At 38.6% G+C, this 26,469-nt stretch overlaps 2 protein-coding genes across 2 annotated transcripts; one reads left to right on the forward strand and one right to left on the reverse strand.

The window, feature by feature from the left end:
- Positions 1-12: 12 nt before the first annotated feature.
- Positions 13-4,448, forward strand: LOC145496301 (endoplasmic reticulum chaperone BiP-like). The gene is made up of 5 exons (XM_081475992.1): positions 13-236; positions 492-828; positions 1,487-1,784; positions 2,096-2,331; positions 3,067-4,448. The coding sequence occupies exons 1-5, from the start codon at positions 94-96 to the stop codon at positions 4,066-4,068; spliced, it is 2,016 nt and encodes a 671-aa protein (XP_081332118.1). The 5' UTR covers positions 13-93; the 3' UTR covers positions 4,069-4,448.
- Positions 4,449-5,065: 617 nt separating this feature from the next.
- Positions 5,066-26,399, reverse strand: LOC145496317 (E3 ubiquitin-protein ligase COP1-like). Its single transcript, XM_081475993.1, has 24 exons — positions 25,384-26,399; positions 25,195-25,254; positions 23,628-23,725; positions 21,979-22,052; positions 20,039-20,102; positions 16,733-16,785; positions 16,153-16,221; positions 15,926-15,985; positions 15,346-15,432; positions 14,972-15,048; positions 14,351-14,411; positions 13,844-13,958; positions 13,153-13,288; positions 12,853-12,913; positions 12,516-12,598; positions 12,185-12,293; positions 10,927-11,008; positions 10,137-10,253; positions 9,698-9,815; positions 8,867-8,991; positions 8,616-8,704; positions 8,251-8,310; positions 7,510-7,554; positions 5,066-7,399 (listed from the first exon to the last, which is right to left on the reverse strand). Exons 1-24 carry the CDS (start codon positions 25,521-25,523, stop codon positions 7,382-7,384), a joined length of 2,001 nt encoding a protein of 666 aa, XP_081332119.1. The 5' UTR covers positions 25,524-26,399; the 3' UTR covers positions 5,066-7,381.
- Positions 26,400-26,469: the final 70 nt, after the last annotated feature.

The following is a 26,469-nucleotide window of genomic DNA, read 5'->3' on the forward strand; positions in this document are numbered from 1 at the left end:
CGTGTACGTCCTTGTCATAAATTTTGTGAAGTTTTTCTCCCAAGTGGAAAGTGTCACAGGTTCTTTTTGGAAAAAATACAACTTGATTTCAAAATGAGAACAATTTGCACATTTTGTGCGGTGGCTTTAGCCAGTAGTTTACTTCTAGTCAGTGGTGAAGACAAGAAAAAGGACGAAAAGGACAAAAAGGACGTAGGAACTGTAATCGGCATCGATCTTGGAACAACGTATTCTTGGTGAGTAATCGAAATGCAGTTTGCTACCCTAATGGAAATTCTTCGGTTGATGAAACCGTTTACTTCAGCTCCAGTCGTTTTATCGTTTCTTTTGAGATCAGTTTAGGGAACAACAACCCCTAGGGTGGATATTTTACATGTTGTAAAAGTGGTTTCTTCGCACTGTTTGAGAAGTTCGTCTTAATTCGATGTGATTAAAACGGAGAACTAGATCAATACAATTTATAAGCTTATATATATTTTTATTTTTTACAGCGTTGGTGTATTTAAGAACGGTCGCGTTGAAATCATCGCAAACGAACAGGGAAACCGAATTACTCCATCGTACGTGGCTTTCACTCCTGAAGGCGAACGACTGATCGGCGATGGAGCGAAAAATCAGCTGACAACAAATCCAGAGAACACTATTTTTGACGCCAAGCGTTTGATCGGGAGAACATGGGACGATAAATCAGTCCAGAGCGACTTGAAGTACTTCCCATTCCAAGTGATCGAGAAGAACAAGAAGCCCCATGTTCGAGTAGACGTTAAAGGAGCGAAGAAAACTTTTGCAGCTGAAGAAATCAGTGCTATGGTTCTCAGTAAAATGAAGGTAAGATGACCATTTGGTACAAAGAAATCAAATTGATTGTAGCCCTTTTATAAAAATAAATTATGTAGAAGTTTCTGTGTACTGGAGGCGTTTCAATTGTGTTTTGTTAAGTTGACTGCTTGACTTGCCGGTGCTGTGGCTGTTGCTTGGGCTTTAAAAAATGACATGACAGGTTGTGAGTAATGTTTCTGTAAACATGGACTTATTATTTAATTACGCTCATCAAAGGTTAAATGTGTTGGGTGAGTCAAGGGAATTGAAGTGTTTTCTATTCTTACGAAACCAAAGAAATTTAATGTTCCATTACATGTAGTTTTTCAGAGTTCTTCATTTTTAATTTTTTTTTGTATGGTGGGTATGCTTCGGTACTGTACCTGTAATTGAGTGCTGTGGTTTTGAGCCCAGGCACTGGGGCCTTGGGCAATGCACCCAACTCTTATTGGGTTGGGGGTATGGACTCTGGAAATATGCGTTAGCCTGCTGGACCATGAAGTTGAAACATGGAGTCCACTTATGGTGAAAGTGCAGAACACTTGGAAAGTCTAGATAGGCAAATGAGTCACTGCATACCAGAAATTAGACCTATTTTCAGAAGCTGGTTATAATTTTGTGATTGGTCCGGCAATGATTGTATTTTTACCTTGTGTTATCATTTCAGGAAATTGCTGAAGCTTATCTAGCGAAGAAAGTTACCCATGCTGTTGTTACTGTGCCTGCATACTTCAACGATGCTCAGCGTCAGGCCACAAAAGATGCTGGAACCATTGCAGGTCTTAATGTGATGAGAATCATCAATGAGCCCACAGCTGCTGCTATTGCTTATGGTCTGGACAAGAAAGAGGGAGAGAAGAACATCCTTGTGTTTGATCTTGGAGGTGGAACTTTTGATGTGTCTCTGCTGACTATTGACAATGGAGTCTTTGAAGTGGTAGCAACTAATGGAGACACTCATCTCGGTGAGTTAGAGAATGTATGCTGTTCTCTTTTTCACAAACTGAATACTACAAATATTTCTGGTATGCACTAATTCTGTGTTGCTGCCAGACAGAAGTACACACTGTAGAATGAAGACTCTCTCACGAACAAACTACATGTCCAAGGGTCGCAACATTTATTTAGCTGATAGGCTGCAACAACATTAACATTCCCTCTATCTCAAGTCTAATTTTCTTTTGTAGGCATGCAAACCGTGATATTTTTAATAATTTTATTATTTTTACTATCCTGGAGCTAAACAATCGGCATTTTTTGTTGATTTCATTGTTAGGTGGTGAAGATTTTGATCAGAAAATCATGGACTATTTCATCAAGATGTACAAGAAGAAGAAGGGCAAGGACATTCGCAAGGACAACAGAGCTGTTCAGAAGCTCCGTCGTGAAGTTGAGAAGGCCAAACGTGCCCTTAGTACTCAACATCAGGCTCGAATTGAAATTGAATCTTTCTTTGATGGAGAGGACTTCTCTGAGACTTTGACACGGGCTCGCTTTGAAAACGAAAACATGGTAGGTATATTTTTCTTAATGGATGCATGTATTTAGATAAATCATATGTTTACAAAAGATTCTTTTCTCTAAAAAGGTGGTAATGGATAGAGCTATTGTGTGGCAATTGTGGAGCATTTTCTCATTTCCAAGATGTAAAAAGATCTTTAGTGCACTTCACAGAATCAGTCGGTGGCTTGTATCTTTACAATGCAAATCTTTTGACAAACTGTTTCCAAAGTTTGTTTGAAACTCTCAAAGTTCACGATGAACTTGGCACTTCATTACATTTGAACTTCACAACCAACTTGTAAATTTCCCTGCAAACTTTGTTGCAAATTAGCAAATTTTGACACATTAAGAGTTCAAGGTAACAGTCAATAGGTTGCCTGTCTCTCCATCCACTTTTCCTTGTCAAAGATTTATTTATTCCTATTGACTGCAAATTCACAACAACTTTTACAGTGAAACTGACGGTGAATTTCACAGTAAAATTTACAACTTCATTCTGAAGTTCAAGTTTTGATTAACAACTATGTAATGAACTTGCCAAGTTTGTATCATTAGGAATTTCAATTGAACTCTGGAAACCATTTGTCAAAAGTTTGGAGAAATGCAAGTTGTAAACTTGTTTTTCCCCACTACTTTTGAATGCTGCAAGCCAATGAGGGTATGATCTTGCTGCATTGCCAGTTCACTCAAGGTGACTTCAGTGCCTGTTACTTACCACCTAACATTGTTGCAACCCTTTTGCAGGAGGCCTTCAAATCCACATTGGTGCCAGTTAAAAAAGTTCTTGAAGATGCTGGTCTGAAGAAAAAGGAAATTCATGAAATTGTTCTTGTTGGAGGCTCAACTCGTATCCCTAAGGTCCAGCAGCTTGTCAAGGATTTCTTTGATGGCAAGGAACCAAGCCGAGGCATCAACCCTGACGAGGCTGTAGCCTATGGAGCAGCAGTTCAGGCTGGAGTGTTGGGTGGTGAGGAAGATACTGGAGAGGTGGTGCTCCTTGATGTTAATCCACTTACCTTGGGTATTGAGACAGTGGGTGGAGTCATGACCAAACTTATCTCTAGAAACTCTGTCATTCCAACAAAGAAAGCCCAGGTATTCTCCACAGCTGCTGACAACCAGAACACTGTTACCATTCAGGTATTTGAGGGGGAAAGACCAATGACCAAAAACAACCATCTTCTTGGCAAATTTGATCTCACTGGAATCCCACCTGCTCCACGTGGTGTGCCGCAAATTGAGGTCACCTTTGAAATTGACGTCAATGGTATCTTAAGAGTGTCCGCAGAGGACAAGGGGACTGGAAATAAGGAGAAGATCACCATCACCAATGACCAGAACAGGCTTTCACCTGAAGATATTGAGAAAATGGTCAATGATGCTGAGAAGTTTGCAGATGACGACAAGAAAGTCAAGGAGAAAGTGGAAGCAAGAAATGAACTTGAAAGCTATGCATATTCATTGAAGAACCAGATCGGCGACAAAGAAAAGCTTGGTGGAAAACTGTCTGAAGATGAAAAAGAAACAATAAGCAAAGCTGTTGAAGAAAAGATTTCATGGCTTGACAAGAACCAAGATGCTGATGTAGATGACTTCAAGAAACAGAAGAAGGAATTGGAAGATGTTGTTCAACCTATCGTTAGTAAGTTGTACCAAGGACAAGGAGGACCGGGTGGTCAGGAGGGAGGTAGCCCTCCACCTGGGGAGGAAACACCAGACGAAGAACATGACAAGGATGAGCTTTAAGGCTCAATATTGTAAATTAGCATTCCTGGACAATTTGTGCCCTGTCAAGATCAAAGCACACTTTTTTAGAAATCTAAGAAGCACTTTGATGAATTGGTGAACATTACTTGGTTGCTATCTTGTTAAATTGCTTAGTCGAGGGAAAGTCATTGTTTTATGAGTGGACGTGAAACATGGCAAAAGTGACAAGTATAATATAGTATATGTACAGCGCGCCGGTAGATCTGTCACTGGATTTTTTTCACATTTTCAGTCTATTGTAATACTCTCAATCTTGAGTTCTTGATGAACATCAAACTAAAAAGCATTTCTGTTATTTATCTTCCCGTCTCTCTATTTGGATTGCAAGAGAGCTAGAGAATTTTTTCATTAAAAATACTAATTGATACTTCTTTTGTCTGTTTAGTGTGATTGTTGTATGGGCTATCCCACCCTTTATGTTCGGGAAGAAAAAGAGAATTTAAGAACACTTCAGCAGTCATTTCTTGCAGTATCTTGTAGTATTCATACTTTGTCCGTTACGCAATGCTTTTCTGGGGAAGAAGCTTTCGTGACAGCCTAATAACCTGTAAGTAGGAGACTGCCTTGTTGGCGTATTACTAAATTTAAAAACGCGCAATTGTAGGCTGATTTGCACGGGAGATGCAAGTGTAACTAAGTGTTGCCTTTTTAGAGCAGGAGGAGAATGGCTCCAACTCGGTCTTTATGTCAGGCATTTGTCATTCTATTTTAAAAAAATCTTGGAAATGCTCCACGGTGGGGTTAGCTAATTTGTACAAATCTCCAGGGAGGAGCTTTGGGAAGAGCACAAATGAAAGTCAAAATTTATTTTAACCATTGACTATGGAAACAAGAACTGTTCACCAGCAAACTGATCTCACTAACACTAGTCTTGCAGTTTCTGGAAAATGTTCACTTCCGGAAAGCAAGGAAATACAACAATTGGCAGTCGTCTAGCTGAATTTACTTCATGCCCACATCTCTCAATTCAGGAGTACCAGTGATAGGACAGGTGTTTACATGTAATCAGTGATCCAATCTGACCAGAAGTGCTAGGACTTTTTACAAGGATTCGAATAATTATAGCGACACGAAGGAGGACTAGGGCGAGTTCAAGGAATAAAGTTTACGTGACTCGTTTTGGATCTTAATTATCATCACCGTATGAAGTCGTCATGGGGTGGTAACATGTCTCTTACTACTCGGTCTTCGCTTGTGACACTTCGCGTCAAAGAACGTTTCGTTGGAAGCCAACTCGAATCGACCTTTTATCCTTAGGTGTTACCAAGGGAGAGGGGGAGTCGAATTAGAACGTGAGGGGAGAGTCTCACTCTCCATTCCCCTTCATCGTCTGTTCCCCACAGGCTGGGAGATGACTCAAGTATCTGGCCTTGTCCCCAGAAAAGCCCGATACGTACTCCGGCTAGCTTGGATAGTACCTTCATAAGGGAAAGTTGTGCCAATGATGACTCATTTCAAAGTGAAAATGATTATTCAAATAAAATACCTACCCTTCTGTAAACTGATGCAAGTGTTTAACACAGTAGCCAGCATACTTGGTGTTTATGGAAGGTTTTAGGAGAGCTGAAAAAGCTATTTGTTCCCAGTCCCTAGGCATGGCAATGAAACGTTTGCGACCCGAGCATCCGGGGGATGGGACCCAAAGAAAACGTGCTTACGGGTGGCAGTATCGTTTGCAAGACTGTCCGGATTAATCGCGCCAGTTTCGTTAATTATGGATAACTTTCAAATAATCTCCTGTCGTCCCGTTTCGAAAATGAAAGCTCCTAACACCACTTGCGTCGAAAGCCGACATAATCGATGGGTTTGTTTTGTTAAAAACTTGTTCCTTGGATCTAATAATCCACGTGCATGGATGGCGTGAAGAAGGGTTAATATATTCACGGCCATATCTGATGATCATTGGTGTAGTAATTAACAATTCACCCCTGGAAGAACACATCACAATAGCATTTCTACCATCGCAATTCCTGTTGTCCTAGCATTTCAACTATCGTAACAGTCAAACTAATTTTAGTCACTCACTCTACGCAAAAAATCTTCAACAAACGGAACCGGTTCATTGATGTTTTATTCATTTTTATCAGTATAAGCTAAAAAGCCTTCATAAATGTTGGCAGTGGTGTTCATGAGAACTTTTCTGCAACCGATTCTGCGTTCATTTAACTTGACGAACTGAACATTCAGCAAAAGCCGTAATAGCCTGTTCCACTAACTGAACGCCTGGAAGAGGCTAAAGTCGTAAGTAGAAGATCTACATATAGGATGAACGTAATGAACCAAGGATGCGTTCCTTTGGGATGATCCGGATTAGGATCGGTGATCCACGATCACTCAGACAGATCATGGTGTATCAAAGGCACCGATGAATCCGTGACCAGCGTACGTTCATTGGTTGCTTTGATGTAACATGATCTGAGTGATCATGGATCACTGATCCAGGTCCAGATCACCTCAAAGAAACGCATCTTAAGTCTCTATTATTCCCCTCAAGAGCGATTAACATGTGAATTCTGCTTACAGTATCACTACGCTTTCAAGCAGGGTGAGAATAAAGAAAATATTCAATACACATTGTTTTGATGTATTCCCAAACTCTTCGTCAGGAACGATCTTGACTCAATCCTTTACCTTCCCAAAGAAGCCGTATCTTTTTTGTTTGTTGCGGCTCTGATCGTTACCCTAAAGTGTGACCATTGAAAATGATCGTTTGTGAGCAGCGACTTCCGGAGAATGTGATCGATGAATAGAACCTTGAAGTGTGTGGCCACTCGATGTTAGCTATTGACGAGTCCTTTCAGCTTTCAAGACTGTGGTTCAAAAAATTATACTGACTGACCGTTCAATTACAAACAAAAAGTATTGAGCAGCACTGGAAAGTAACTTTTAAGGCTATGGTTGAAACCTTACCCATTCAGATGGTCCCAAATTAGCAGTACCGAGTTGTACTTTCAATATTTGCAAAATAATAAAAGGATTTCTTTTGTAATGTGCATAGATTTGGCACTGGCAAGAGTACAAAGGTAAATGTCACGTCAACATGAGCACTGAGCTATTTGCTCGCTTACAAACTCGTCTAGGCACTGCCCGCAGTTATAGATCACCTTATACAACGACTAACTAATCTAACAAAAGAAATTGTCCCTCCGAATTCAACTAGCAAATGTTTCAAGTCTACGATATAACTATGATAAGCTCAACTATAAAACTCTGCCAACTATTGGGCTTCTGACTCAGCTTTATATACAGAGTACATTATATTTGCTTATTCTATGTCCACTCATCAGTGGTTCTACACCAGCTCGAGAACCTGCAAAAACAGCAACAAAGATAACAGTTAGGGAAGGAGTCAGAGCTCACGTTTCATAACAATCTTTACAAACACAGTTGATGCACAAATATGAAGACTGATACCTTTACCTTTATTGTCCCTTGACTGTTAGCGGCCACAACTACATTGGATCCCTGTTTAAACAGAACAGAAGATGAAAGGAAGGTTATCCTGTAGAAAGCTTTTTTCAATACGGCCCAGGATATTTACAGCCAATTCTCTGTTTCTACACGTGTTCATTGAAAAGGCAAATTTACACCGTTTTGTTACGTCTCCCCTTTAATTACAGTGCGACTCCTCGAACCAGGCCACCTAGAAGAAACCTAACCAATCAACGGACCGGGAACAACGGACCGGTAGCTTCTCGTGACGGCAAGTAACGGTCTGTTTGACGTGAAAACATAAACACTATCGACTCCTCTGTGTAATATACACCCTTAAAGATTCAGTCTTTGCCGGACGGCGAAATATCATAATCATAAATCTCGCTCACAAGGTCTAACTTGAAAACTCATTTTGCGACAACTAAACCGAAATCATTGAAAAGCGTACAAAATTTAGGATCGAAACTAACCAATCAACAAATGGCAAAGTTTCTGAGAGGTTCGCAACACTTCGCACTTTGTTAAGATCTATTGTTCGTAATCTTCAATGTTATTGGTTTTCAGGTTTGAGAAGAAGATCGTTATCCTTTGTTCTCAAGTAACGTTCTGATTGGTTTTCTCTCTTTTCCAAGTGGCCCAATTCGAGTAGTCGAACTGTAACTTTACCTTACTCGATTTGTAGCATTTCATCATGATCTAAAGAAACGACAAGTAGCATATACTTACAGTTCTCCAACAAACCGCACTCACAAATTCGTTCGCGTCGTCTTCTTTCTTGTCTTTCTCCTACAACATCGACAAAGAACAAAAGAAAAAAAGAGCTCAGTTGATCAAAGTATAAGTATACGCAAAGTAAGTAAAAGTATAACCTAGCAGCAAAGTTGTTTCCACTGTGAAGTGATAGTGCGTTATAATTACGTTTGCAACTTCCAATGGAACAAACTCAACCGACACGATGATGAGTAAGGGGTTGGCATTCTCGTCGGAGTGCAGGTAACTGCATAAAAGCAGCCCAAGTAAAACTTGATAAAAAAATAATAAGGTCAGAGGAACTTCTCGCCTGAGCTCGTTGTCTAAAACCTTCTACTCACCAAAACACTTCTTACAGTATCAAACTTGAAAGTTAGGAGCTGTTTAGAAAGACCTTTGTAGTACAAGTAGAGAGAATTGTTTTCACTACCTGCAAAAAGAAAAAATAAAGGAGTGACTCAGTAAAGTTGACGATAATAGCAAAACAAAGCGCACTCAAAGCAGGTCAGTTATAGTTGTAATTTTGCTATTGATGATTGTCGACAAAAAAAAGATAACAAAAGCCGGACAGAAGGAAGAAAAGTCAACTCACCACAGGCAACGTAATCTCCATTGGAAGCCAGCCCAACAAAGTTCTTTTCGTTAATATGCCCTTTGAACGTTCGAAGACAGTGTGGTTTACTGATGTTCCAAAGTTTTAACTGACTGTCTGTTGATCTACGACAGAACAAAATAACCAGCTAAGACAGAAGCAAAGAGAATGAGCAAGTCGGTAGTGCTAGCGTGCAAGCATTCAAATGAAAGCTAATATTACGGCGAATTTCCTGCATTTGTCATTTAAACAATTCTTAAGTTATAACTGTAACATTATATTTAGGCTTCCGTCAATTAAAACATGTAGTGTCCATTTAAGAGAAGTGCCAGCGAATATTCACTAGAGCACAGTCTAGTAAACGGAAATGCATATTTTTCTTTAGTTATCTCTGCTGCTTGTTATTGTCGCAACAATGCGGTTTAATGGAATCTTCGCCAAAATCTGAAAATTACGAACCAATGAAGTGAACCAGCATGTGAATCAAGTATTTAACCAACATACGAACCAAGTGAAACAGTATTTGAACCAAGTGAACCAGCAAGTAAATCAAGTGACCCAGCGGGTGAACTAAGGGAGCCAGCAAGTGAACCAAGTGAACAAGCGGGTGAACCACCCTAAAGCAAAGAAAAAACGATGCCTCTTTCCCCTCTAGTTATCTCCACCAACAGCCACGGAGAGTAGTGACCAGAAAATCCCCTCAAATGTTTGAACACCTTTCATCAGTTGTTGTTTTGTTAACATTACTCCCCCAACATTGGGTATGGCGTCAGCAACTTTAAGCGTACATACAGCTTTGATCCTAATTAACAACTGTTAAAACACACTTACGCAGAAACAATTTCCTCTGTGTTGATGAATTTTGTGTATGACACAGCTTTCCTGTGGCCTTTGAAAACTGTGATTGGCTTGGTTGTGTTTCGGAGGTCATAATAATGGACACAATGATCTGTCAAGAAAAAATTTTATAAATGTTAGGTGGTGTTTGATTTAAGCAATGACTAACCATCAACAGTGTGGTCATTGCCCTTCCCTGCTGAAAGCAACTTCCTAGGAATATCAAAACGGGATCTCTTCAACTCTCAATGAAGTTCATGCAAGACAAATCATTCATCGTGGAGAAGTCTAGAAAACACAACATCAGGGGGGCTGTACATCTTAACAATAACAGAAAGACCAGAGTAAACATGAAATTACCTCCCAAAGTCACCCAAGGTATCAAACAGTTACTAGGTAGAGCCATTTCCAATATAAATACACAGATGTTTACCTGCTGAACCAAACGATAAGTGGTATCTGCTCTCTGGATTAAACTTTACACAACACACGTTAGCTTTAGCTTCCAAACATGCCACAGAGTGTTCCATGTCTGTTGACCATAACTTAACTGAGGAGAGAGTAAAAAGAAAACTTAAAAATAATGGGAAAACAGCAATGACTTGCACTGAAGCATAAAGTAAAGTATACAATTAGTCAAGTGCTCATTTATAATGCTGGAACTTGTTTCAGGCTCTGGAGCATCACTAGGAGCACTTCTGATCTCCCCCAGTTGAAATGCAAGCCATTCACAGGGTAACCCCGACTGCCCCGACAGATTTTAATTCACCAGAATGCATTTCTACACCTGGGCGGAGGCAGGCACTATATGAGTAAAGTGCCACACCCTAAGAAACAGCTCAATGACCCCAGCCAGGCATCAAATGCAGAGCCCTCCATCTAGAGTTTAGCATGCTAACCTAAACCATTAGTCTGCCAGGTCTCCCACCATCATTCCAAGTATATTTTTGGATTTATTTTCTCCTCAGGTTATCGACAGATTGTCAAGCAGATAGATGACAAGAACAAAGAAACTCATCAGTGTCAGTGATGTACCATTGAATTCGTGGAGCTAATATTAAAACACAGACAAGCCGATGGACAGCCTAAGTTATTTATTATAAGCACGATGAAAGATCTAAAGCTATCTAAAACCTCTACTGTGTACAGTACAGAGAATTTAGTGAATTGATACCTTACATGATCTTTAAGGTTGAAAAGCAACACATTAAATGTTTGATTACCCTTTGCATCATCAGATCCTGAAGCCAGAAGTTTAGGATCAACATGATTAAAATCAACACTCCAGCACCTCTTCTCGTGTTCCTATTGGAGCAAAGGACATTTTACAACTTACAGTACTAAAGGATTTTGATTCTTATTTGTGGGCTAACACAACAACAAGATGAAGAGCAACATAATTAAGGGGAGAACACTTTTAGACTTTCAAGACTTAACCATTATGTAACTATTTGATGAAAGATCGGTTATGATCGAAATTGTCAAAATGTTGGGTTTTGAAAGTCTAGGAGCTAGGATAAGCAGAGAGCTACAAAGTTGCCTTTGATGAAACATGGCACTCCCTGGAAGAAAACGTTAACATATTTATTGCTTGGTGCTTTCTGTGGTTAAGAGGTGGCCATCGAACAGAGGTTTCTGTGGTGGCCAGGATAGGGAAACCTGGCCACTTTAAATAGATGGCCTCTAGAAATATTCCTTAGCTTTTCCTAGCTACACTGGCTAGAAACATAGATAACAACAGAAACTTGAATAAACCCTGTGCATTTGTTGAGCCAAAAGTAGTTACTTAAGGTGATTCCTCAGAAATAAAAGTTGCCTTTTTTTAAACTTTCCCTGAATGTTCCCTACCAAGCACTGTTTCAAAAAATATAATACAAAGGATAGGTCACCATATATATATACTTGCTAAAGAGATTTGATGGGCCAATCTTACCCCATTTATGCCTAACCATGCACATCATTTCATTGTGGTAGCTGGAAGCAAAGGTTCTTTTTTTTTTTTTTAAATTAAAGCAATACTTGAAAAAATCTTGTTAGGTAGAAAGTCTCGGATGTATGGAACAATGTACACGTAATGTATAATTTTATGGAAAAATCACACAATTCTAAATAACACTGACTCAAAACGTCGCTCAAATCGTTGTTTTTGAGGTCATAATTCGACACCTCCTTGAGTAACAGTTTTGTGCACTCTTTTAGCTATGTCTTTTTCCTTCCAAAACTTTTTTCTTAATTTTTTAACTTGAGCATAATTTGTACCCCAAAATTATGCAATAAAAAATATAGGTCATGATGCTTGTTTAAGAGAAAAGAGCATTTATTTCACTGTCGAGCTTAGCTCGAGGGAAATAATTCACATTATGTACATGTACACGCTCATGTGCATGTGCTAATGACGTGAAAATTGTGCGCACTAGGGATGGGCAATGCAATACTGAGAAATCACCTTAAATCTACACAGCCTTCTAGATAAAAGTTTACCTGAAATGATCTAGTTTTGGATCCTGTGAAAGCATCCCACAGAGTAACCGTGCCTTCATAATCACTACTGGCAAGTAAGCCTTTGTGATAAGAACTCCAGCAAATAGAACTGCCACAAGAGAAACAAACGAATATTTATATTCAATGCATGAATTGATACATGGTAATCACATTGAACAGTGGAGAAAGTTTTGTTTCTGATTTTGCTGCCTCGTTGTTTGATCATTTTTCTCCCTTTAATAAAATATTTACAAACCTGATTTTGCTTTACACACTCAGACATTACTTAGTACAATGAGTGACATCTGCACTTTCAATATATTCATCTCACCTGATTTTGGAATTGCAGATCATTTCATTGACAGGGCAGTGAATGTCAACTACATCTCTAATCACTGTCCCATATTCAAAAACCTGACAGACCAGTAAAAGATGGACAGTTTCAGACATATGTATCTTTACAAACAAGTGAACTATACACTATACACATAGTTTTTACATCTTGCAGTTAAAATGACATTTGTGGATTAAATAGCACCAGTGACAATTAAAGTTTTACATTTGATTTCCAAGAAATCATTTGTCATAAACTTGTCAAAAACATGTCCAACACAACAAAGTGAAACCATCTAAATTGGCCCTGAAATTGTAACTGTTGTGTGAAATACCTTGATTTTCTTTGTAACTCCAGCAATTGCGAAGTAGTCAAAATCACGGTCAAATTCAATACTGTGTAGAAAGAGAAAACAAACTCTGAACATGAGTACACCTGTCTTATTAGATATTTTAGTCTACTGTACAACAGTAGACTTAAAGGTTAAGCATGACATTCACAGCAAATGGCAAAACTGAAACTTTTGCCAACTGTTTTAAGCTGTTGTACAGTCTACCTCTCTGTTAGATCATAATATAAAAAGAAAACAGCCAAAAAAGTAAGGAGACAATATTGCAACAAAGCTTCAGCTGACCTTGATACAATACTAGAGCTACTGTAGATGTCACTGGCATAACTAAGTGTTGCTAAGCAACGGAAGCCACTGAACTTTGTAAACTTGGCAAGACTGTCGGTGAAATAATCCAAGGCATCTGATGTTCCAGCATCACCTGCAAATATTTAAACATTCATAAAGACAAATCAGTACTTAGCCACGTGCACAGATTTTTGAATCAGTAACTTTTGAGCAAAGAGTGCAAGTCAGCCCAGCTAAAAAAACAATATATCGCAGACAGTAGCTTTTAAACTTCCTTCGTTGTCAAAACGTCAGTCACCAACACTATCTTTTCCACCCTCGTGTGCTCAATCACAAGGTGGATGGGTCAAGGACACTCGGGTTAGAATCACTCACTCAGTATGTTACATCCATAAACAGTTTGTTACAGGTGAATGTTGAGCCACATTGTATTCCAAGATTGTTGGCCAGAAAGAAACTCTCTTTGGAAAATTCAACTAAAGTAAGCTAATTACCCATTGAAGCATTGAACAAGAAGTAATTTTAACAGCAGGAGGGGAAAATGCCCAGTGAGTGTACATACTCAGTCTGGCCTTTCAGTCAATGATCTAAAAGCATAATTAAATTTGTATTAACTGCTTGTCAGTAATCTAGATCAAAACAATCAATAGGCAGCAGTGATTTTAAACAGGGAATAACCATTTCTTACTTGGTAGGTCTCCCTGTCGAATGGAGAAGTAGCATCTCTCAAGATCATCAAAGTGTTGGTGAATTCTCTTTCTTCTTGATGCTAGACTAGTGCTACACCACAGATGTTTTGCTCCCTACAAAAAAGAACAGCATACCAAAGCTTTGCTTTATGCATATGCTACTCAGTAGTCCTTTCACATTTTTGGTCTGATTATATTCCTGTCACCACTTTGAAATTTAAATTTCACTTTTCTCTCTGAATGTGGGCTTGAGCACACTTGGAATCTTAGAATTCTAGCTGCTGCTCCACTGATTGTATGCAGCAATCTTGCCTAGAGCCATGCTGCACTCTAGGTGAACAAAACTTTATAATAACAATGAAATTTACGACCATAAAGGCCTCGATATGGAAAGATCATGAGCTGGTTCCCTGATTGGTACAGAATACTGCACTTTCATTGTCAATGAATAATAAATGCACTCTTTTTCTAGTATGTTACTAGTAAGATATTATGAGGTAACATACATGTTGGCTTCCGTTGAACCCATCTTGAGCTGCTTCTGACTGGTCACATGACTCATCGTGACTGAAAATGGTAAGAAATTAATGCTCTTTCACAACTAAAAAATAATATGTACAAAGTTGCACTCTCAGAAATAAATCTGGTACAAACATACATGTAGTAGTGCAGTATAATTCAACTAACAGCAGCTTCCCATAGGTTTGCTCTATTATACCACCTTATTTCTTTCCCTAATTATTATTTCTTTCCCTAATTTTCTCAATCCCATGTGCAGAGGATTACAGGTCGGGAACAAAAAAAGACTACTCTAAGTCTAGCACCAAACAGAATTCCATAACAATTATGCTTAGATAATAACAAATAAACTGTTTTGTTTGTTATTTGTTTGCAATGTGACCTTGAGTTATCAGAATTAAACAAAATTATTAATAGATCAGTTTACATTTAAGCTTATCCATGTTAAACAGATCAGCCACTGGTTTGTACTAAACTAACAGCCTACTTGCTCTTGGTCTAAATTAACTTTAATTGATGGTTGGCTCATGACTTTGCTCCTTGCCAGCTTTTATAATAACAAGTCAACTGGTAAATAGAAACTTCAAATTTCAACTGTTAGTACCCACCTAGTGGAAGGTTCCATCTCAGAACCTACTGCTACTGGAGCATTTTTGGCTGTTGGAGTAGTTGGAACAGCATGATCCTGTAAGAAACAATTTCAAAGAAATTAAAATTACTAGTAAAAACATTGCCTCACTGACATCTATTCGACTATAGGTATAATGTACAACTTTACTTGCACCAAAAAAAAAAAAAGAAACCTACACCAGAGGGGTACAGAAAATTGATTATCAATACATACATGTAAAGTCATGTAAATTATGTTATACAGGTTCTATATCAACCTCCGGAATATTCTTTCTTCATTATTATTTATGTACATATACACGTACATGTTCAGTGTTAAGTCCAAACTACATGTTATTTTTTTTACACATACCACTTCACCAATCATGAGTCGTTCAGCACCAGGAAGAGTTAAAGGAGCTGGTATTGGATATTGCCGGTTATGACTTACAATCATTTCCTATAAGATGAAAATTAATGTTGAAAAAATTATCAGAAACTGATGGCATGCAATAACTTTAAATCTAATGAAAGAGGATTTCACCCAATAGTCTAGAGAATGGCTCTGTACATATTGCAGCTACACTGTGATTCCATAAAAGGTTGGCAATAGCCCATTTCTGAGTTACCCTAAGCCTCTCTATCAAAGCGAGGCCTTGTACACAACCATTCTTATGAAAATGAGTTTAATTTGCATGTGAATGAAATCTCATTTTCATTTAAAAGGATTGGCACCAAGATTTGCTTTGAGAAGGAGGCTTAAGGTAATTTGGAAATGGCCTACTGTATTTCCCTTCTCTCCTAGCCTAAATACAGGCATTTGTGACATTGGAAATAGATCAAAGCAATTGCTGCTGACAGTTGGTCATGGTTGTCATGGTTTGTTACAAATGCTGGTTAGTTAATTGACCAGGGGTATTTCGGGTAGCAGTGATTGTGAATATGTCACTTACCACAACTCTCTTCATGTCTTCATCAATGAGTTTCACTTCTCGTGTAAGCTGATCAAGTTGCTGAAAGTAAGAAGGATAAACAGAACAAATACTTAATATTGAATTAATCTGAATTTACTGTCTTGTTCGAAAGACATTATGCATTTCAAGACCACAAATATGACTATCAATTAAAAAATGAATCCATTCTCCGGCTCCCTTGTACTGTATACATTTCAATACCATACCTCTTGTTTATGCCTCTTTACTTGTGAGAGAAAATCTTTTAACAATTCATGTTGCACAGCTTGGCTGTCCTATTCGCAAAATTAATATATACAGTCAGAAGATAGTACATGTATACAGTAGTCAGCAATTTTAGATTATGAAGACCTTAATGTACAAACAATGCAAGTTCAATTGATACATATATTATTATATGAACATGTAATATTGATTAGTGAGATGCAAATGTCACTCAAATAGAGACCCAATCAGAATGATGAATGTGTAGTTCCAAAAAATATCCATACCTCCCCCACGGAAGGGATTTTTTCTAACACCCCGCCCCACCCCTCTGGAAATTCCAGTTAAGCTTCATACATTTCTTTAAATTTTATGGTCTTCCAGAACCCCCCACCCCCCAGGAAATTCCAATCCCTTCTGTGGGGGGAGTACAGATATTTTTTGGAACTGCACAATTTAATTTATCATGATTGTGTCACTGACCAATTTGGAAGTCTTGCATTATTTTGCAAAGGTTGATGTGCATAAATTCACTCCACCACTGCAGATCTACCATTAACAACAAAACATTATGACACTTACAGCTTCCAGCTTTTGTTTCTTCTGTGTCAACACATCCAGCAAGTAATTCACATCTGCAAAAGTTAGCACAGGCACAACAACATAAATTCTGAAGACCAAAATCTAAACACTGTTTGACTATTGTCTAACACAGGGTTAAGAATAATATTATTACCTACCACCTAATCATTTGTGAACCATGGATACCTCTAAATAATACATCTAAACAAGAGTCAGATTGTTTGTGGACACCATTTTTTCAGGTTTATTAAAGAAATTGCCTGTCTTTTTTGGTTAATAAGCAATTTTGACATGTCAAGTTTGATTATTAAACTAAAAAGTCATCATTTTTTGCTTACTAAGCAAGAAAGGTTGCTTATTAAGCACGAAAGGTAATACTTTATGCTTATTAAACATATGACTTTCGATTAATAAGCAAGAATGGTAGGTGTTCTTGCTTAATAAACAAGTGTCACACAACACCTGTCACAATAAGTTCGTCTACCATTACAGAAAAAAAATATTGACTCACAATGAAAACAACACAACAGACAAATCATTATATTTGAAACTTAGAAAATACAAGTCTTGACTTGTAATCCCTTCACTGAAGGCCAAACTTAAGTGAGGACTTTTCTTTGATGGACAGATATTTTTGTGTAAGTTTGTCTTCGCGGCACGATCAATCAGCGGCCGGCGATACTGTGAACGCAGTGCTGGAAATAATTTTTCTTCCTTAACAGGACATGTGTCCTTTCAAATCTTCATTTTGGTCGGACATCTTGTCAATTAATTATGCTAATTAATTTTGATAATTAATTAGCATAATAAAATTTATTAGCTTACTGTAAAGATTTTCAATACAAATCATTCAAAACTGCATTTAAATATGATTTACTTATCATTTATGATTAACTAGATGACTCTATCTACTAGATGACTGCACTGATCTCTCCTGGTTATCTCCTGGTTATCTCCTGGTTATATGTTCTTCAAGCAAACCTAGTCTTCTATTGAATGACTACCATTAAAGGGACACAGTCAGCTTTAGGAAAGCGCTGACCTAGACACTAGTTTTCTCAATGTGAAAAAAGTTCACCTCGACCTGAAATCAAAGTACATCTAGAAATATACTTCAATCTTCGCAATATTTTGCTTGATTTTCAATGGTTTACTGAAAAACCTGTTTTTGAGTGTGCTTTTGCTCATTCTATGATATTATTTTTATCATATTTGGTTGAAAGCAGCATGGATTGCGTCTCTGAAATGGTATCTAATGCGCATGTGCACCAGTTGACTGTGTCCCTTTAAAGCAGGAGCCCATCACTAGGAGTGTGCAACTACCGCAATTATTCCTGTCCCGGCATTTTCACAGACCAATCTACATTTATTTTTAGTTTGATTTACCACAAATTTAGACCCTTGCAGGAACCTCAGGGACCAATCACAAGTATGGACTTTATAATTTCAACGGAAGATTAGGTTGACATGTCCACATGAGGCCACCATTCCATTTTTTTCCTTACCGATGTACGCTCATATAGACTGGAACTGACCTTTTTCGTGGGAAAAGAAGCCTAAAAATAGTCCAGTCTGTAAAAAGACTGTGACATAGGCTTAGTATGGGGGTTGCAGGCTCCTAGTGATGGGCTTCTGACCAAAGTTGACTCTAGGGTCCAAACATGAAGTGTTACGTGTAACAGCATATCGCAATACACGTAATACATAATAGGGCAATTTCTGAAGAGTACTTTATTTGCAAGTACAGGAAAGATGAACACTTCTGCTTTATGATATGGAAGAAGCCCATAATGGGCTCCTGGATATGGCTCAAACAGTCCGTTCTTTATCTGATGATTTAACTTGCACTAAGAAACAAACAGGAATTTTAAATTAATTATGCCCAGCCATATTTTTAAAATGATATTTTCAGCTGATTGCAGGGAAGTGTCTGTGTCAACTGGACATGCCTTGATCATGATCAGGCCCATGGTCATAGTCACATTTTGGACACCCACATTTCAAATCCTGGCTAAAAGCCTGATCATGGTACATACACAGAATAGTGGGTTCCTTACAAGACATAACCTGACCACTGTCAGACATTATTCTGAAAGCATCAAGTCTTATAGTAGAGAGCTCCGTCAGCAAAAACAATATTCAAATGAAGCCTTAGCATTCAGATAAATGGGAGTTCAAGTTCGTTGAGCTCGAATGTCGCCATTGCCCATTCCCTAATCATTTTTATGTAGTTCCTCGGTGAAAACTAAGTTTTATTCAGATAAACTTCCTCACTGTTTTATGTTCATCCAAGTTTTTTTCGTGGAATTCAGCCCAAACTTCCAACAATAACAAGGAAAGTGTAAGTTTCTGACTGCAGTAATCTTATCGACAAATTGACCTGCGCTGTAAATAAGAAGTGTAATTTGATCGACATGTCTGTAGAAACCTATGGATAGTCCATGTTCAAGGAAATCTCCCATCCTTTCTGTATTCAAAAACTTGTTTATTTGTTCTGCCAATGTTGTAATTTGCCTGACCAGGTTTCACTTTCATTTCAAAAGTTAAACATAGAAAAAGCAATTCGTTCACAGTATCGCCAGCCGCTGATCAATCGCACCGCGGAGACAAAGTTGCACAAAAATATCTGTCCATGAAAGAAAAGTCCTCACATAACTTTGGCTTTCAATGAAGGGTTGACCAGTCAAGACTTGTATTTTCTAAGTTTCAAATAAAATGATTTGTCTGTTGCGTTGTTTTCGTTGTCGATTTTTTTTCCCGTGATGGCGGACGAACTTAGTGTGACAGGTGTTGTGACACTTGTGTTTAATAAGCAAGAATACCTACCATTCTTGCTTATTAATCGAAAGTCACATGTTTAATAAGCATTAAGTATCACCTTTCTTGTTTAATAAGCAAAAAATGACTACTTTTTAGTTTAATAATCAAACTTGACACGTCAAAATTGCTTATTGACCAAAAAAGACAGGCAATTTCTTTAATAAAGCTGAAAAATGGTGTCCGAAAACAATCTGACTCTTGCTTCTAACAATCTTGATAAATTTATATATTAATAATGTCAACCAGGCACTAATTTTATAATTGTCAGAACCAACATTGGCACGACCAAAGTTATTAGCAAGGCATTAGCACAAAAAAGATATTTGAATCTCACTTCAATGCACTAAGCTTGAGGATGCTCACTAAGTTTGTGTACATGTATGATGTACATACACTTTAAAGCCAGTTAAGGTAAATAATCCAGACGATATGACTTTTGAGAATGAATAGAAAAGAGCAAATTAAATTTAATGCAACAGCTTATACCTGCTAAATCCCATTCATGTTCTCCCGCTAAAATTTCCTGAAGTGCACTGCCTGATTCTTGCAACTAGTTGAGTTCAAATAGGAAAAAAACTATTAATAATTATAAATTATGTATGCATCTACATGGAACATGGGAGGCACGGTGGCCTCATGGTTAGTGTGATTGAGTAGTCTGGGGTTATTTCCTGGCTGGGGACATTGTGTTGTGTTCTTAGACAAGACCCTTTACTCACAGTGCCTCTCTCCACCCAGGTGTATAACTGGGTACCAGCAAATTTAATGCTGGGGATAACCTTGAGATGGACTGGCATCTCATCTAGGGAAAGTAGAAATACTCCTAGTTGCTTCATGCCACAGAAGCTGGAATTTAAGCTCTGGCCTGATGGCGCACTTGGCTTGTATGCAGACTTTACTTTTTTATATGGAATGCAAGTAAGAATGCCAGTTCCGATCAAAGGGGTCTGTAAAGCTAGCATCAGAATTCTTACATTAACATGTCTAGTGTCTCATGTTTCTGTATCACAATTAAGTGGGAGACATGATATGCTGACATAAGGGTTAGTGTGTTTGACTCTAGATCTAGATAGTAGTCCAAGTTCAAAGCAAGCTGCCAGTGCTCCCTGCATTTTGTGTTCTTGGGCAAGGCACTGTTCTATACTTGCAGTAATTCCCTGCACCCAGAAGTACAAATGGGTACCAATGATTTAATTGCTGGGAGTAATCTTGCAATAGACTAGCATTCCGTCTGGGAGAGGGCAGAAAGACTCCTTGTTTTATAACAGAAAGCACTGGCTTGATGTCATGGGTCACTAAACTCAAATACAGTTTTTACCTTTTCCTGTTAGGCTGTCACAACACATGGGTTATTGACGCCTCTGGCTGAGCCTGAGGCTGGTCACTATGGTAGCATACTGGCTAAATTCTGTTTCTGGATGAATTTTTCATGCGGCCAGTAGAAAGGCAAAAGAACATCTACATCTCCTACAGGGCCCAAGTTAAAACTACTAACCATGGACCCAACCCCCAAAAGGTTAAATAATTAACATACAACTGGGTGGAAAGAAGTACTGGAAGAGTTACCACTGCAAACTTGTGTCTTGCCCAAAAACAAACCAGACAGTGCCTGGCCAGGACTCAAACCTTAACTAAATACTAAGTAGTGGACCTATCCAATGGTTAATATAAATTCAGGAAAATCTTGGTTCAATTCTCACAGTCAATGATGTTTTTCTGTGGAGATGGACTCCAAACTAAGTTTTTAGCAGAGTTCTGGCAGCCCAAAGGGACGCCAAGCGGAACCCCATACTCATATAGGAAAGAAAAGGAAACCCATGAGTTGATTTTCTCATGGTTATCATGGCTAGTGGTATTGCTCGTGGGCATGAGAGCATGACGACACATAGTCATACTCCAAATAATAGGTTGACAGAGACAAGCAACCTTGGTTTACCGTGTACTTCTTTGATATTGGACATCCAGGTTATGATCAATTGACATCTGTCAAAACAAGGTATCCGCTGACCAGTATGTGACCATATCGCAGGCTCAAGTTTCCAGCTTATCGAGGTCACATTTTTTTTTTTTTAAGTTGACTGCTGACAAAGTGCTGGTTTTTGATTGGATCGCAGGCTGGTGTCAGGGTAACTTGTTGAAAACAGGGCAGGATTGTTCGGAAGCCAGTTAACGCTAACCCAGGATTAAAAGTTAACCAAATTATAACTTTTTCTTCCACTGACAAATGTTTTTTGCTGCTTTGTTTTGTTTATATGGTGATTATTAAAACAAAACAGAAGGCCACACAATATACAGAAAACCTCACCGCAAAGTTACAAAACTCAAATCAAAATTCTACCTTTTCCTGTTAGCTTAATCAGGCTCTGAACAACCTGGCCCAAGAGCTCTGCTTTTAGGCTGGCCTAAATCTATATATTAATCTTTACCTGGGTGTCTGGAACCATTTTATTTGTTTTCTTCTGGCCTGTCCTTTCTTTCACTTTTTGTACCAGTTCATTCACTGCCATGAAAATTAATAAAAAAAAACATGTAGAATTAAACGTTTGCTAGACAAGAGAAAATTAGTCTGTGAGGCTAGCATGTAGTCAGCAACTGGCTAGACAAGTGTCCTTTCAAATATATTTTATTTAAATAAGGTCTATGAAATTTTACTTTGTTGTTATCAAGTGAATGTCTAGCAATTCCTGAGGGCAAGGCACACTGTACTTCACCTGTAGTTATTATAAATTATCGGCCAGCTCCTCATCCGAGGGAGTCTCCCAAATACAAAGGACGGGGTTGCTCATTGTACCTTTTGGGGATTAAAAAAGTGGTTTTTGGTTCCTCTTATGGTGTTTAGCCTCAAAAGGTCCACAGCAGGAGCTTTTGCAGTACCTTTTGGGGTGTTGAGACAAAAACATACAGTGTTTCCACCAGAGCACGCCATTGTGGGAATCCTGCGTTACAATCAGAGATGGCCCCCAGAAAAACGAAAAAAGGGCCAATTTGGCCCTTTCCTTTTACAAGACTGCAGGCTTAACACAGGCAGAATATTTTAAAAGCCATCCCAGGGCTAGAAATTGTGATCGATACGGTCACCAATGCAACAAGCATTTCATCCTTGGTGACCAAAAATTCTGGTTTAGTCGCCATAGTACAGCATAATGGCGACTACATTTCTCTGTGTTGACGATCAGTAACCGTTATTTTGTCACACATTACATGTATGTCCTTCTAGAAAGTCATATTGAAAGATCTTTGTTTCGAAAACACTCAACATAAGAAAAGAAGTTAATCCATCCTTTTGCTTTGCTGTATTGATTCTCTCTTATCGGAAAACTTCCAAATGGCTGACCGAGTTTGAAATCGCCCTATAATGCATTGCAAACCTTTGATCATTGACTACGTCACGTAGGCCTAAGGATTGTTCTCTTGTAATGCACGGATCATTCATACTAGTATCTGAATCAAAAGAAACTTTATTGAGTAGAATCCCTTCAAGAAGCACTTACTATTAAATTTTATCATAGATCCTAATAAACTGCTTTATTTTCCTTGGTACCCTGATGCATTTTTCCCTTCTGCAGCTTTCAGTTTATTGGTCCCTTTCCTAAAAAATTGGCCCCTAAAAAAGATCTTCAGGGGCCACTTTGGCCCTCAAGTAGAATTTTCTGGCTGAAACACTGACATATGTTATGTAAGAATTGGTACCTCTTAGGTAAGGGAGAAAAAAATTTCAAGCCACCCCCACAAAACAGGATCTTGGTACCTCTTAGGGGTTCTTTTCAGAATTTCTGACGAGCACCCCCGTCCTTTTGATATGGGAGTCCCCCCCCCCCCCCTGGGGCTCCTCAGTACTCTTGTTAGTAAATTGAGAAGTAGCAGCATGCCTCAGGCTTGCTGATACATATTTTTCCTCTTTCATCTCGCACTGCGTTCACTTACAACCTCCAACCACAATAATGTCCAGTTAAATAAACAAATCAAGACATTATGAACTACAGTAAAAAGAGGATTAAGTGAGTAAGCATACAAATCAGTCATAGAATTTTCTGTTGTTGTTTCCTCCATAGTATTGTCTAGGTAGAATACTTACAGAGAAAGTTTGGAAATATCTGATCAGGCTTGTCTATGATATAGTTACACTTGGGACAGCGATTGCTCTCTTCCAGGCTCCGTGTAATACATTGATAGCTAAATAGTAAAGCAAGAAAAATGTCATATATTTGACAGTTTTATAGTACTTAATATGTACTTAAAGTACTTTTATAGTACTTAGTAAGTACTTGCAGTGCTTATGCTAACTAAAATAATAAATGCAAAGAGTGTGCCTTGCAGTTTAGAAGTAGCATTATTAGCAATCATTAATCATTAACAAACTGGCAACCCATGCAAAAAGAAAGACATTCCAGGTGTGTTCCAGGTGTATTTACATTTGGTGTACATGTAACTTAACTGTAAGAGACAGTAACAGAGTACATGTATGTGTACTAAACATTTTCCACTAGGGTATTAATTGAGCCTTTTTGTATGCTTGGTCAATAAAGGATTTATTACATGGAAAAAGAACACTATTTTGTTATGGGAAAAAGTGGGTAATCTAGTGCCATCTTGCCCGCTCTGGTAGCTATTCACAGTTCATCTTGCCTGCACACAGAGCTACTTGGACAATCTAAACGGAAAATTAAGAACAACTCTCCTCCCATTCCAATGATGGAAAAAATGGCGCATTTTGGTTGTTATGCAAGTTCATCATTGATTTGGGGGGAGGGGTGGCTTTATTTCTTAGTTTATTCTGACCAAGATTGTAGCCATATAATAAATATGGGTTATTGACCAAGCATCAGGCCAAGATGGCCGGTTATTGGCCAAGTTCTTTTTTTGCATGTTTATGGAACAAGACAAAGTGGAGGTCCATAAACACGCCAAAAAATGAATGAGGCCAATATCCAGCCATCTTGACCAAACAAGCTTGGTCAATAAAGGATTTATTATATAGAAAAAAACCCTTGCTATTTACTTGTGGGACACAGCATGTAATCCTGAGCGGGCAAGATACTGTAGCCCTATCTTGCCCACTTGGGTAGCCAATCACAGCGTTGGTTAATCTTGCCTGCTCATGGAGCTAGCCATATAAGAAGTGTAAATACCAGTCACCAGTGTCACTCAGTCTCATAATAACATACTGTAAAGCTCCTACTGGTATCATATTAAACACAAAGTAGCATTTATAAACAGGTCTCCAGATGGAACTTGGTATGTGGAAGACATAATGTTAATCAAATCCGTGGACAGACATCAACAAGTAATTGTCTCGTAATAGCGTCGTATTGATCGTGTGATGATTAATTTAACATTTCAAGAGCACAGTGAAGTAAAATTCCGGGAACATACTTACACATGTCATACAGTACTGACACTCTTCTAAACTATGAAAAAAAGCTGCTCTCGAAACTCCTGCATTTCACTGCTAACACATTCAGCGTCGTTTTGTCATGCATTGCTAAGCTGAGAGCGGAAAGTATGAAGGCATTTAAGCGTAATTATGCAAGAAATTTAACTTTAATTAGCTTAACTGTAAAGTAGTATGCACACACAAAACTCCCGTTTTCCAAGAGCCTGACGTTTAAGGAAGTACACAGCATGCAGCTATAAATCCTTACCAAAACGTATGTCCACATTTCGTCATAAAAGCCTCATCGATGGTGTCAAAACAAATCGGACTGCAGTTTAAAAACAAAAAAAGTATTTTATTACAGGTCTAAAATCACGCAATATGTCCGGAACGAAGTGTATCAATTAACGATCACTTAAACAGGTAAAACACTTTCGATGAAGGAATTTGCTCTTACCAAACAAAATCACTGTTTTTATCGCTGAAAGAATTCATAATTCCACCATAAACTGGAGGATGCGGTCTCTTTCGGCGACGTCCAGCCCTCGTTTGACTCGCCTGACCGGAGGTCGAATTCGACGACGACAGTTGAGACATCTGTGCTCAGATTCTACACCAAAGAATTCATAAACGCTTGCTGTAAAGTACCATTCACATTTCCAAGTCAGGTTCCGGCGGGTGTTTGCTCTGTGAAACAAATGGTACAGGAAAATATTGACCTCATTCTAACAATATAGATTCTGGAGTTCACGTTTAGTTTGGGCCATTCTCGTACCCAGAGCCTCTCGTTAAAAATGTTGTCTCGCTGACCACGTGACTAAGGGCTCCGTTTTCCCAAATACCTTACTAGTAAAACTTTCTTTGAGGCGTTTTTTTTTTTTTTTTCTTATCTTTTCTTGGATTTCATTTAGCCCTGGTAGAAAATTCAAACAAATTTATGAAACTTGCGCTCTCTTTGGGTTGTAGGCTGCCGCCAAGCTTGTGTGATGAAAGAGGAATGGGTGGGTTACCAACATAGAGCTGATTGAATGACGAGAAAAAAAACTGAGTTTAACAGGCAAGCTTTACTTGGGGGCTAATTGACTTGTGTGGGGACCTGTGGAGGCTAATCAACTTTAGGTTGGGGGCTAATTGACCTTGGTTAGGGGCAAACAGGCTGGGGGCTAATAGACTTGCGGGGTAAGCGACCGATTACCAACGGATGTCATACGATAGGCCTTCTACCTAGCATTACAACCATGTTTCCAGCTGTCCACACAGGACCTGCAAGCCAAAGTCAGGCAAATGAGTGCAAATAGGCCATTTTCATGTTCCCAGACCTACTGGACTGGAACTAGCTTGACAATGAGGCTAATGTGGGGAGTCTTTTTAAATGCAAATCACATTTTAATGATATTTAATGATATTCCTTGCCATGAGCCTCCATTGCAAGCTAGTTTCAGTCCAGTTCGGAGAATACGCAACTGGTCTATTGGAGAGTTAGCTCCATTGGGAATGTTCAAACTGAAAAAAACTCAAGAGACTGAGAACAAACAGACAACAC

The sequence above is a fragment of the Orbicella franksi genome, chromosome 1 (genome assembly GCF_964199315.1).
Source record: "Orbicella franksi chromosome 1, jaOrbFran1.1, whole genome shotgun sequence".
In the NCBI taxonomy this organism is placed as follows: Eukaryota; Metazoa; Cnidaria; class Anthozoa; order Scleractinia; family Merulinidae; genus Orbicella; species Orbicella franksi.

Coding starts and splice junctions, on each gene's coding strand:
- LOC145496317 (XM_081475993.1), bottom strand. CDS start 25,523: ATGTCTCAACTGTCGTCGTCGAATTCGACCTCCGGTCAGGCGAGTCAA. Junction 20,103..21,978: donor AAATGGTTCCAGACACCCAG/GTAAAGATTAAT, acceptor GAACTCAACTAG/TTGCAAGAATCAGGCAGTGC. Junction 15,986..16,152: donor TAAAGAGGCATAAACAAGAG/GTATGGTATTGA, acceptor TCTTACTTTCAG/CAACTTGATCAGCTTACACG.
- LOC145496301 (XM_081475992.1), top strand. CDS start 94: ATGAGAACAATTTGCACATTTTGTGCGGTGGCTTTAGCCAGTAGTTTA. Junction 829..1,486: donor TGGTTCTCAGTAAAATGAAG/GTAAGATGACCA, acceptor TTATCATTTCAG/GAAATTGCTGAAGCTTATCT. Junction 1,785..2,095: donor TAATGGAGACACTCATCTCG/GTGAGTTAGAGA, acceptor TTTCATTGTTAG/GTGGTGAAGATTTTGATCAG.